Consider the following 14,433-nt stretch of genomic DNA (forward strand, 5'->3'; position numbering starts at 1 on the left):
ATATTTTCTACATGGGGAGCGGCCAATTACCGCCCCCGATATATTACACTTACACTGAAGATAATGCATGAAAATTGAAATTTTTTGACAGAGAAAAAGACAGATTAATTTTAGGTATACAATCATAAACTAATGTACTCATTTCTCAATTCAAGATATATCTTTGCCAGCACTTGCAATTTTTTAAATGTCCCTGTACTTGCTGCTGCTTCCATGTCTTCATTCTCGTTTATATTCCTGGCATATTACCTCCTCTGTAGCACAAGTCTGCTTAAATAAGAAGCAATCTGATTTGCGACAGAAATTCGTCACTGCCAAATATTCTCTTCCCCATTCTGTTTTTGTCATTCTCATTTCCAACGAAACTTCTTCTGGGTCACACTTATGTCCTGTTCTTTCTCCCTTTGCAAATTTTTCTTTAAGAAAAATGCTTTGTGTGTCTGTAAACTTTTTCACTGGTTTTCTTTGTTTCAAAGCCCATCCTGCGGACAATTTGTACGAATTTTCAGGTTCTTTGAATTCTAGAGTACAGTTTGGTAAACCTACCAATTTCCTTTCAATTTTCTCTTACTCCTCCATGGCACCTGATCCCACCCCTGATGTTTTAGAGGTCCGTGTTTGCTCTGCTCCAAAATTTGAATTGTTTAATGGACTTTGAACTTTGAACTGTTCGTTATCTCCATACATTTCAGCTTAGACTTGTCTGATAATGATGGTATTGTTTGTTTGGTTCTGTGAGTTTGTCTTATCAAATTTCCATGCTTGTTAAAAGACAACAAGCAATTTGGCTCTGGACAAAAAATTCTCACAAGTGTAAATCATGTTATACAGTGATTTATTAGTAATGTACTCTAAGGGTACAGTGTATTTGCTGACCAATATTCTCTTGCAAACTGCATTGAAATTAAATTATGAGCACTTCTTAAACGATTTATTATTTTTACTTTCTTTTTAAAGTTTTAATTTTACAATGTGTTAACCTCTTCGTTTGAAAAAAAAAATCCTTTTGGATTTGCCACTATTTTTCATTCATAAAAAAAATAAAATTAAAACAGAAAAATCAAATACATGAATATTTTCCAGTTAACATTTTTTTTCAGCCTCGGGCCACAAAATCTTACAGCAAAAATTGTATATCTCTAATCATTTTAACTTTCATCACAGGAATAAATATTTGCATTCGAAATCATTCAAAATTAATTCAGTGTTTTTAATTTATGAAATTTAACCCCAAAAGAATTAAAATGTTATCAGCTGCGTTTTTGGGAGTCACCGTAAATATTATTGGATGGTTTTTCAGCAGTTGGAGCTAATATCATGGGGGAATTATCAAGTAATAAAGTTACAGAATCATTCAGCGATATCATTCCTTTATGAAACCTGGCTGAGGTACAATATGTGATCAAAGTTTTAGGGAAAAATCACTTCAAACTCATGGAATAGCTTTGGCATTTTTCCCCCTCTCTCTTTTGGAGGGGTGGGGGGTGGGTGCAGGACTTTTAAATTTATACCTTGACACTTTGTCAGAATGGATTAAATGTATCAGATGTATGTTAAAATCACGCATTAAAAGATTGAGGGGCAATATGAGAACCATCTATCCTTCAGTATTCAATAATCCAGAAGTGAAAAAAGAATTAGATAGATTACATGATCAGTACGTACTGGTCCCTGCTGACAAAGCAGGTAACAACATTTTCTTTGTTTGTAAGGTTCATTATATTAAATGTATTTTAGAGGAACTTGGATTTAATTCTACAAGTGGTAATCCAACTTATACTCGTAGTTCCCTTTCTAAGGAAGAAATTCTTCAAAATCATAGGTCAGTTTTGAATATTTTTAATATTCCAAACAACCAAAATGAATTTGAATTACCATATTTATATTGGATTCCGAAACTTCATAAAAATCCTTACAAACAAAGATACATAGCGGCTTCCAGTAAATGTTCAACCAAGCCTCTTTCTTTACTCCTCACTAAGATATTAACAGTGGTGAAGGAGAAACTCCAACAGTACTGTGCAACAATATATTCGAGAAGTGGTGTAAATCAGATGTGGATACTTCAAAATTCCAAGGAACTTTTGGAAAATTTGAAATCGCAAGATTTTACCAAAATCAACAGCTTAAAAACTTATGACGTTTCTACTTTATACACAAGCATTCCCCACGATAAATTAAAGTCCAGGCTTTTTGATATAATTGACAGCTGCTTTTTCAATAAAAATGGAATTCGTAAATATACTTACCTTGCCATTGGTCATTTGCAAAATTATTTTGTTAAAAAACATTCCGATTCTACACACAAGTACTCTGAAGTTGACATTAAAAAGATGCTTGAGTTTCTGATTGACAATATCTATGTGGTTTTTGGAGACCGGTTCTTCCAACAATCTATTGGAATTCCCATGGGTACCAATTGCGCCCCGTTATTAGCAGACATTTTTTTGTATTCATATGAAGCAGAATTTGTCCAAAATCTTGTACGTGAAAAGAAGAAAACACTTGCTGTGGCCTTCAACTCGACATTTAGATATATCGACGATGTATTGTCAATTAACAATGGCTATTTTCATTCTTATGTCGATACGATATATCCTGGTGAGCTTGAGATAAAAGATACCACAGAGTCTGACACATCTGTTTCATATTTGGATATTTTACTTGAAAAAGACGTTAATGGTAATCTAAAAACCAAGCTTTATGATAAACGTGATGACTTTAACTTTTCAATCGTCAACTTCCCTTACTTATATATGCAGCAATATACCTTCATCACCTGCATACCGGGTATATATCTCTCAGTTGATTCGATACGCAAGAGCATGCTCTACGTATGAACAATTTCTAAAACGAGGTAAATTATTGACAAACAAGTTAATGAAACAAGAATATCAGCTGTCTCGTTTAAAGTCATCATTTCGTAAGTTCTATGGTCGATACAATGACCTTGTCAGCAAATACAATTTCTCATTGAGTCAAATGCTGACTGACGTTTTTCATACTAATTGTTAGGCCATTATTTACACACTGAATTGTCGACGGATTTTCCCGTTATTTCCCGATCATGACAAGGAGCACACGGCGGGTGTGACCGGTCGGCAGGGGATGCTCACTCCTCCATGGAACCTGATCCCACCTCTGATGTTTAGAGGTCCGTGTTTGCTCTGCTCCTATTTCGTATTGTTTAATGGACTTTTGAACTTGAATACTGTTCGTTTTCTCCATATATTTCACGTGAAGCATATAACTGGGATGCAAACATCCTGACTTGCACAGATCATAAAAATTAACATTAACCTTCAAATTCAATGAAATTTGTTTTGAAAAACTTGAAACTCACGAAAACTGTGTGTTGAGTAAATCACTGGTTGATTTTCATGACTTCTTCTATACCTCAACTCAGCCTCAATTTCCCTTTTATCGTCTGCTCCAGCTCATTTTTGTCTTTCACAAGGAAAGCAGGTATTAAGTGTATTTATGCACTGTAAATAAGGCATAACAATGTTTTGAAGTACCTGTTTGTTGTGCCATATCTTCTCAACCGCTGCATCATGATCATGCATCAAGCTTGACTTCTCTGCTATGCATAAAGTAATTTCCTTTCCTGGAGAGTGCCGCAAGGGGAGACAATCAAACTGCTGCAACTGCTCTTTTTGTCAAATTTCTGCGGTTTTAAAATCAAATACTGTGTTTTGCTACCCTTTTTATTTTTTGTGTTTCTCAACGGTTATGTCTACTTGTTTTAAAGAGTATCTCTTTAAACATATATTGTTGCGTTTTTGAGAAAAGAGATATTGAAATATGGGCCAAAAAATGTATATCCATAATTCTATGTCTTTAATATAAATTGAGATTTTTTTCCAAATTTTCTTAATTTTCCTTATAAGAATAATTTTTAAATTTCAAATAAAAACATATATTTTTAGGTATTTGAATTTTTTAACCAAAAAATGGGTCATAGACGAAATAAGGAGATAAATATGTACTAATTAATATGGCATATTAACGGCCCTGTTAATCACAGAAGCGAAAAATAGGGGGGGGGGGACTTTATTTTTGCATTTCATATATATTTCTCATCAGAATACCAACTTTTAATGGAAATTTTAAATTTTCCATTATTTTTACGAAAAGCTCCATGATTCGTTTCACAGCCTCTAAACGACTTAACTCCAAAGGTGTGCAGGTATTTCATTCTAGAACGTGTAGTGTCAACGTGCGTTGTTGTGAATTGGGCGGTATTGCATCAACTGCGTAGAAAATGGTGTAATGGTTGGGGTAGACGGGGGGGGGGAGACTACATATTGTTGCAGAGTTGTAAATGTATATACCATTGTTACACATACTTAAATATCATCCCATTGCGTGTTGAAACGGAAATTAATTCTAAAAAAACCTTATATTTGGGTACATCATTTCAACTATTTTATTCCTTGCACAAGATGGACTTTTCAATGCTAGGAAATTTTAAAAACTTTTTTGGTTTCTTAAGCACGATAAATTTTTACGTATATATTTAAATGATGGTCTTAAAGGTGTTCAGTAAATTAATTTAACAAAACCTAGCTACTGCTACTAGCTACTACTAGATACATTCCTGGTATTAGAAAATAGTGGTGTTCAAGATACCGTACAGACAGTCAACTGTGAAAATAATATATAAGCATTGTCATACACTAAATGGTTTTCAATGTAAATGTAACGGCACCAAGTACCACGTACCAATGGAATTTACCAATTTTTTGTCTGTCACCAAGTTTTGGTTTCTCTAACCCGGTCTTATTGATCAAACTTACCAAAACTGCTAAGTTATAAATATATCAACAGTCATATGTATATCAAAAACATTGATTTCATTTATTTTTTTTAAGTAAAGTACAAGAATATCTACATGTAAAACCTTAAATTATTCAAAAATTAATCCTGTGTTTATTCACTTAAAGTGCTTGTTACACAAAAGGGAAGATAATATCACATCATTATGCAAAGATATTTTTGAATGTATCTGGAATGCAAAATGTTACAAAATTCTGTACGTACGATTGTGATTCAAGATTATCAGCATGGGGATTAAAAATGGTGGAAATTAAAAAGTTAATGTTCGAAGTTAAATAGGTAAATAGCAGATAACTGGATAGTTATTTTCGAAGTTATAAATCGTACTGACTTCTTGATTTTGGCTATGTATTTATTCCTGAACGTGTAATCACCAAAACTATTTTTTGGCAAGACATCTTTAACTCTATGCTCCACGTCATTGAAAATGATCTGTAGATATTTGAGTTGGTACATGAACACTGTTCATAAAATACTGATATGAAAAAGGTATGAAACCTTTCAGATTTTTTTTAGACGAGACCGGAATTTTTTGTTTATTTTTTTTTTCCAGCAGAAATCTTGAACACAAAACAATATTTTTTCATGTCTGAAATGGCAAATAAATCTTATTTTGTATTATTGCAGAAATCTTCATGAACAATGTTAACGAATAAAATATTTTATACTTTTTCTTTATTTCAATTTTATGACTTCCTTCTAAAGAGTTTGAGGTGTATAATAACGTCATAGATACACGTTCACCTACCTTTCGGTTGAGAAATCGTTATATTTGACATCCTCCTCCTCTATTTACGTTTTTTAAAAACGCTTCTATTAATTCTTCCCTGTTGCTGAATACTCATCACTTGAAAAATGGAAGAGGGGAAACGCTCATTTGGACGCTATGGGCATCCCCAGTAATTAAAATTGCAATATAACGATGATAACAAAGTAAACAAAATCATCTTAGTAACATAGTTATTCCATTCATGCACTATGCCACAGCATATTCATTTTTTATCGTAGTGTGCACTTCATTAAAAATGGAAATCGTAATTTGCATAAATATCTAGCTTATCAAACTTATTTTGCTAAAAACATTCTGATTCTACACACCAATAAATCGAGGTTGGTATTGAGAGATGCTCGAGTTTTTCATTCAATATCTATATAGTTTTTGGACACAGCTCTTTTGGAATTTACATGGGTACTGTGACCTGTTAATTGCAGGTTATTCATATCAAGCAGAATTTATTAATAATTGTTACATGAAAAGAAGTCTCTTACTATGGCTTTCAATTTGATACTTCGAAATAGAGACGGTGTTTTATCAATTACGTTTAACAATATTCAGTTTCATTTCTATGTTGATTCGATACATCTCATTGAACTCGAAATAAGAGTCTGACACATTAGTTTCATATTTTATATGTTTTACTAGAGAAAGACATGGATGGCAAACTTACAAATAAACTTCTGATAAACTTGAAGACTTCAACTTTTCTATCGCCAACTTCCCTTGATTGTGTAGCAATATACCATTATCACCTGCATATGGAGCTTATGTCTCCCAGTTGATACGATACGCAATAACATTTAATGCGTACGAACAACTAAAACGAGACAGACTACCGACAAGTAAGTTTATACAAGGATATCAATCTTGTTAAACGTCAACAGTTCACAAATTCTATGGTTTATATGTTAATTATTACCCCAAGCAACATTTTGAAATATGTTTCGAAATTATTTTCAAAATTTACTTTTGTTATCTTTAAAATTGACAACACAAGCAAAATTATAATGATTTTGAAATAATCATCAAAAAGAAAGAAAAGTATGAGTAGTAAATATCAAAACGCCGTTGGAGAGCGTCTTGTCTGCTTAAAAGAAGGTCAATGTTTTACGTAGCGAGTCCTGTATTTCAATTTATTTTAGAAGTGAAATTATTGCAGTAATAAAAAAGACGTTGACATTCATTTTAATCATTAAATGCACATTTTTGACATTTGCATTGTACACATGTTTAACAAGTTAAAATTAGTTTACTCATAAAGAAAGACATTAAAAATTTGTTTCAATTAATAATATACACTTAATGCATTTTGACATTTGCTATACATGTTTATTTATACTGGTATGTGTTTGTTGATGTTACTACCAATCGCAAAGCTCTAGATTGATTGATTGATTGATTGTATGTTGTTTTACGTTCCGTTCGAGAATTTTTCGCTCATATAGAGACGTCACCATATACCGGTGAAGGGCTTCAAATTTAGATTTTACTCGGCACTCAGAGCCATTGAGCAGTGAGGTTCTTTATCGTGCCAACGTCTACCGCGACACGGGGCCTCGGTTTTTAAGGTCTCATCCGAAGGACCCGCAACTTTCACTTCAAAGTGCCGAGCGCTTGGCGAAGGAACAGTTGCTACATGTACCTATTTTTATCGACTTAGGTCAATCGCGGCCGTGATACGAACACACGACCCTCCGATCACGGAGCAAAGCTTTAGATCTATATAGGACAATCTTCTCACTCATGAGCGTATCAATTTGATGCTAGGATCTGGATTCGACAATGACTTTAATTCAATTACTTAGTACAGCAAACGATGAAAAGTACACCTAAACTGATGCATCCCGATGAAGAATCTTGTAGACCTAAGTAACGTACTAAAAGCATAAACCAATTTGTATGAGAAACCTACATTCATTAATTGGAAAGAATGACATACATATTTCATATTTGACGAAAGTTTGTTTCGGATTCTAAAAAAATTAAATGTGAAAGGGTTTTAACTTGCTTTTCAAAGAATATATACTATCTATATCAAATATGACTGGATCTCCAAAATTTGTTTGAATTAATTACCATAGGTACTAATTGTGTCCCATTATAAGCAGATCTTCTTTTGTGTTCTTATGAAGTCGAATTTATTCAAAATCCTACTTAAAAAGAATATATCTATTGTTGTGGCTTTAAATTCGACCTGTAGATAAATCGACGTTTTATCATTTAACAATGGAAGTATTAATTTTCAATCATACGTTGATTCGATTTATCCCAATAAACTCAAAATAGCAGATACCACGGAGCCTGACACATCTGATTCACCTTTGGAAATTTTACTAGAGAAAGACATTAATTTTGGTAGCAAACGAACAACTTCATGAAAGACGTGATGACTTCAACTTTTCTATCGTACACTTCCCTTACTCGTGTAGCAATATACAGTTATCACCAGCTTACGGAGCTAACGTCCTCCCGTTGATTCGATTCGCAAGAGCATGGTCTTCATATGAACAATTTCTAAAATGAGGCGGAATACTTACAAATAAGTTGATGATACAAGGGTATCTATAATAACATTTCAAGTCAAAAATTTTGCAAAGTTTGTTTGTTTGTATGTTGTTTAACGTCCCTCTCGAGAATTTTTCACTCATATGGAGACGCCACCACATGCCGGTTGAGAGCTGCAAATTGTGTCCTATACTCGGCACTTACGGCCATCGAGCAGTGAGGGATCTTTTTCGTGCCAGCACCTACTGCGACACGGGACCTCGGTTTATACGGTCTCATTCGAAGGACCCGTCTGGTCTCCACGTCACACAGTGGGATTCGAACCCGGGACGCAAGTATCAACTCCTTACGCCGCGACTCTAGTGCTGACGCTCTAACCACTGCGCCACGCGGGGGGCTGTACTCTTTGTGTTAACTTTAAAATCCTTATCTAATTCTGTAAATCAATTTACCTAACAATTACATCATTAACAGTTATTACTTATCACATGCGAATAGCAAAGAGGAATACCTTCCCTCTGTTGCGTACAAATTTCCCTAAAATATCAATAAAGCCCTGCCCAGCGCAAGAACACTCGATCCACTGGTGAAGAATTTTACAAATCCAGAAAAAATACCTTTGCTCATTTGTGCACTGTTGGTCCATTAAATGCCCTGGATCAGAGAATATTTTCGAAGAGTTAATGCATGTGCTTTATATTATTAAGTTCCACCCTAACACCAGAGCCATGAAATTCACAATTGTGAAAGGGGCAACCATGCTTATCCTAAAAGTGACTTTTTTATCTGCTAAAAACCCAGGGGATGTGATGAAAATTTTCAAAGAATTAATGCATTTGCATTAAGAGCTCTGCCTTCCAGAATCCTTGATCCTGGGCCATGAAATTCACCGCTTTGAAACCATTCACTTAGTTTTCCGCTAAATATAATGCTATATGATGCTATATGCCAAAATCGACTGAAATTGTTCAGCAGTTAGAGATAGGAAGTTGAAAATGATCAAATGTTAACGCACTACGAAAACAGAAAGTAATAGGTCTATCTTGTGACTCATGTTACTTAAAAAGTAAACAATTGGACTAGGTGTGACTTATCACGTGAACGTTATATGAATATCAATCTATTTCTTAAATCACTTAGATGTACTCGATGTTACACCTCTTTTGTAGTGTTACTTCAGTCTATTTCTTATTAATTTATTTTCTGCTTTGAAAACATCCCACTGGGGGACGTGGAGACCTTTCCTTCAGATGAGACCGTATGAACCGAGGTCCCGTGTCGCAGTAAGTGCTGGCACGAAAAAAATCCCTCACTGCTCAATGGCCATGAGTGCCGAGTATAGGTCAACAAATTTGCAGCTCTCCACCGGCAAGTGGTAGCGTCTCCAAATGAGTGAAAAAATCTCGAGAGGGACGTTAAACAATAAACAAACAAACTGCTTTGAAAACGGTATGACAATTAAATACGTGTTGACATATTAAACTTTCAATCTGAAACCAAATGGCAAAATGAAAGTTCTTAATTAAAAAAAAAGCAATGACAGAAAATTGAAATATATCGACAAACACCGATGGTCCGTAAATAAAGTAAGTGTATAAAATAGTACATGTAAAATTATATCTATATACAGTGTTTATTACATGTATTATGTTCAATAAAAGTGCCATGCACGTAAGTAAAAAATGAAATTTGCAATTCAAATTTTCAATACAGAAATAGCTTTAAAACAGTTAGTTTTAATATACACTTTACATGATTATCCTTTGCAACTTTTTCAGTTAAAATTATACATGAAAGTGTCAGAAAATATGCCTTAGAAAACGTTTTGAGAAATTCGTTAAATATCCTAGTAACACTACATTTTCATCCACTGTACTTCAGGTCTGTAGCAATCAAAAGTGTGTCCTGTAAAAAAAAGAAAGGATTTTAATTTGCTTAAAACACAATTTAAGTCAAAGTAGAAACACTTATTTCAAACTCTTCCTAATTTGATATTTTAAAAATACATTTATATTGAATACATGTATATAACCTTATTTAAGAAGAGGATAAACTAGTATTTACTCTATTTCTCTAGACATATGGCAAAACATCTGAGCCAACAAAACAAAAGTGTATCTAAGAGACAAAGTTAAAGGGTTCAAACTAATGTTGTACAAAGCAAATCTCAGTTTAGCGGTGCGAAAATCACATTTGAAGAATGTAATATTAAAATATAATTAAAATAGTGGGGGGGGGGGGGGATCCGGAAATAAGATATTTTATCGAGAGAAAATTCTAGCGGCGGCGATTTCTTGTGGATTATTATTTTCTAAAGGTACCCTAGTTAATTATTGTTTACTGTAGTTTAATATAGTAAATTCAAGTTTCAAAGTTATCATATTATAGTTAATCAAAGTTTTCACTATAGTATCATAGTGATCACTATAGTAGATCACAGTTTTCACTGAAGTGTCAAAGTTATCACTACAGTTAATCAAAATTGTCAAGGTTATCACTATAGTAAATCAGAGTTTTCAAAGTTATAACAACAGTAAATCAGAGTTTTCATAGTGATCCCTATAGTATCTTAAAGTTTCCATGGTTATTACTATAGTGTCATAGTGATCAATATAATAGTAAATCAAAGTTTCAAGGTTATCACTTCTGTCACTATAGTTAACTATAGTTTTCATGATGTCAAATTTATCCCTAAAGCTATCTATAGAAAATTATAGTTAACTAAAGTTTACCATAGTATTTTTTGTAACGGTAAACAGTGTTTCCTTTGTTTTTTTTTTTAAATTTATGAGGGCTCTTGGTCATCACGTCAACTTTGATCTGATCTGTTTACCAGAAGTCAATGTTACGCTGAGGTCCACCACTTCTACCGCCGCTGGATATACTGAATGATAAGAACTCTAAATTATTTATAGCTTCAGTTTACTTTTATTGCCCTTATTCTGCTGGTATTAAGATTATATGAGGTCAGTTATCAAATTACTGAGATTTGTTGTCTGGTTTTCGTTCATACTATTGAATTTCTTCATTGCATGCGATTATATTACATAAAATAATACATGGTCTTTTATACACATAATAGTTGCAAAATGATGACTAAAAACACATTTAATCTGGACTTCGTGAATGATATTCCAAGAAAAAAAATTTTGGCAAAAATGAAAGATGAAAAATTTAGTCCGATTTCCTCTGCACCACCATATATTTAATTTTGTTCTTGCATATTTTCTTCAAATAATTAAATATTAATTTTTTAAATAGATATTGAGTTATATCTTTGTTGTTTGTCCATTTAGAACATTTTTTGAATTAAAATATTGTAATTCATATCACTCCGTTTCTGTAATCTATAACCATCAGTAAACGTCATCCTTACATGTAAGCCAACCTTTTTTATGCCAGGCAGCTTAACACTTTTGTCTACGTTTGAAAAAATAAAGTGCCAAGCCACAGCATGATACGCCCGTCAAATATTGTTCAATTATCATAAACAGTTTAGAGTGCAAGATTGATTGATTGATTGTATGTTGTTTAACGTCCTTCTCGAGAATTTTTCACTTATATGAAGACGCCACCACTTGCCGGTGGAGAGCTGCAAATTTTGTCCTATACTCGACACTTACGGCCATTGAGCAGTGAGGGATCTTTTTCGTGCCAGCACCTACTGTGACACGGGGCCTCGGTTTATACGGTCTCATCCGAAGGACCGGTCTCCACGTCCCACAGTGGGATTCGAACCCGCGACGTAAGGATCAACTCCTTACTTCGCGCTAGAGTGTAAGAAAATCATGTTAACCTTGATACAAAGCTTTCCCTGATTTTTTGGCCATTGAATTTTAATTAAAAGTCAGAGCGACCTACTTTTAATACGCGATACACTTTCTACCCAAGATGTATCAGCTGACAAAGTTTGATAATTCTAGGCCTAATAGTATTAAAGTTATGAGCCGGACACGAAAAAGCTAACAGACGGACGGACGGACAGACATACGCTATAACATAATAAGACGTGCGTATAAAAATGAAATTTGAAGATAACGAACAGTATTCAATCTCGGAAGTCCAATGAAACGATACAAATTTGAAGCAGAGCAAACACGGACCTCAAAATTTAGAGGTAGGATAAGGTGCCTTGGAGGAGTGAGCATCCCCTGCCGACCGGTCACTCCCGCCATGTGCTCCTTGTCATGATCGGGAAACAAAAACAGAAAAAATCCGTAGACAGTTCAGTGTATAAATAATGGCCTAACAATTAGTATAAAAAACGCCAGTCAGCATTTGACTCAGTGATAGGTTGTATGTGCTGACAAGGTCATTGTATCAACCGAAAAACTTGCGAAAAGATGACTTCAAACGAGACTGTTGAAATCCTTGTTTCGTCGACTTGTTTGTTTATAGTTGCCTCGTTTTATAAATTGTTCATACGTAGAGCATGCTCTTGCGTATCGAATCAACTGAGAGACATAAACCCCATATGAGGTGATAAGGGTATATTGCTACATAAGTAAGGGAAGTTGACGATTGAAAAGTTGAAGTCATCACGTTTACCATAAAGCTTTGTTGTTAGGTTACCATTAACGTCTTTTCTAGCGAATATCTAAATATTAAATAGATGTGTCAATTTGTGGTATCTTTTATTTCAAGCGCATTGGGATATATCGAGTCGACATATGAATGAAAGTAACTATTCATAATTGTTAATTAATAATACATCGTCGAAATGTCGACTTGAAGGCCAAAGCAAGTGTTTCATGTTGATAAGGAGGTCAACATAACATTTATACTGTACTTTTCCTAAATTTTAAAGTTCATTCTTTTTCGAATGTACTTCCCCCCCCCCTCCCATTTTACACTATGTGCAAAATGTAACAATGCAATTAATGTGCAGGAGCCTACATTGTATAATTTTGAGTCTAAGACGTCTTATATTCTTTGAGTCACCTTTTCTTACCCCATTTTATATAGTTAAATACATGTATGTTTGACTATTTTCGTTAATTACTTCAATAAATACGATTTTTCACTTCAACATGGTGTTATTATTAACTCAATAACATTATTTCAAAATAATTTATTAAATAAGCATCAATACCTACCCATTTCTTATTGCAACTGTATTAAATTAGAATTTCCTTCTTAGAAACAAGTTTAAATTCTTGTACAATAATAATCCAATGACGGTGACATTTAAAAGAAATATATTCTAAAATGAAAGAATAAAGTGCCCCGCCACAGCATGATACGCCCGTCAAATATTGTTCAATTAATTGTCATAAACAGTTTAGAGTGCACGAAAATCATGTCAACCTTGATACAAGGATTTCAATGATTTTTCCATAATGATTCCTTATAATATTTATTTATACATCTCCTGTGGTGTAGGCATTAATTATAACAAATATTACATTATAGATCCTAAACTGGTTGTGTTAGAGCTTGACAAATGCCCATCTGTAGCCCCCCCCCCCCCTCCCAGCTTTCAGATTTGTGAGACATGATGCTCTGAATTAATTGATATTTTTCAAAAATTAAATAAAAATTTCATACTAAACAATATCAATCTAGTCTTAACAACTTAATCTATATCAAATTAATATTAAAAATAAAAGGCTGACCATCAAATGACATATGCTATAAATTGACAAGCAGTTCTTCTGTCTAATTCCCAAATGATACAGATAAGAGCTGCTTGATCAGAGATTCTCTAAACGAAATGATTGAGACAGCTAGCCTTCCTACACTGAACTCATTAATTAATCTTTAACTGGATGCATGTCCACTTATTACTCCCAACGCAAGAATGGATCTATAGATACTATTTGCTTTGTAGTGCAATAAAAATGCATATTTATGTCATTCTGAAATTAAATTTGAAAACAAAGATTTATTTTAAAATTTGTTACAAAGATTAATAAAAAAGAAAAAATTCTTTGCATAATCTTGATGCAACATTTTTAATAATTTAAGTAATTAAGGTTCGTGCATTACTTTTAGATTTGTAGGGACTATCTACCAGAATTAAAACATTTGTTTAAATACTTTATTTTTTTTTAAGATTTAATGTCGGACTGGTTTTAAGCTGCAATTCATTCCGATATCAATTATATTATACAATATCAAATTAGTTTATTATACAATATCAAATTAATTTATTATACAATATCAAATAAGTTTTAATTACTTTTCACCAAATTCACTTTAAAAGTTAGGCTAGTCAACTATTTAATCCAACACGGTTGATTCTTTTTGCCCAGTTCCCAAGAGATATAGATAACACCTGCTTGATCAGAGATGCTCTACCGGTTAGCTCC

General features: G+C 33.4%; 1 protein-coding gene across 1 annotated transcript in view; it reads right to left on the reverse strand.

Moving 5' to 3' along the window:
• Nucleotides 1–9,788: 9,788 nt before the first annotated feature.
• Nucleotides 9,789–14,433, reverse strand: part of LOC133188819 (lipopolysaccharide-binding protein-like) — a 36,218-nt gene continuing 31,573 nt past the window's right edge. The window contains exon 17 of the mRNA XM_061324303.1: nucleotides 9,789–10,027. Within this exon, the coding sequence (XP_061180287.1) occupies nucleotides 9,986–10,027 (42 nt within the window). The 3' untranslated portion in view covers nucleotides 9,789–9,985. The remainder of the gene's footprint in view (nucleotides 10,028–14,433) is intronic.

Source organism: Saccostrea echinata, unplaced genomic scaffold (assembly GCF_033153115.1).
Source record: "Saccostrea echinata isolate AGI-Se365-2 ecotype Australia unplaced genomic scaffold, CSIRO_AGI_Sech_v1 ptg000016l, whole genome shotgun sequence".
NCBI classification, from domain to species: domain Eukaryota; kingdom Metazoa; phylum Mollusca; class Bivalvia; order Ostreida; family Ostreidae; genus Saccostrea; species Saccostrea echinata.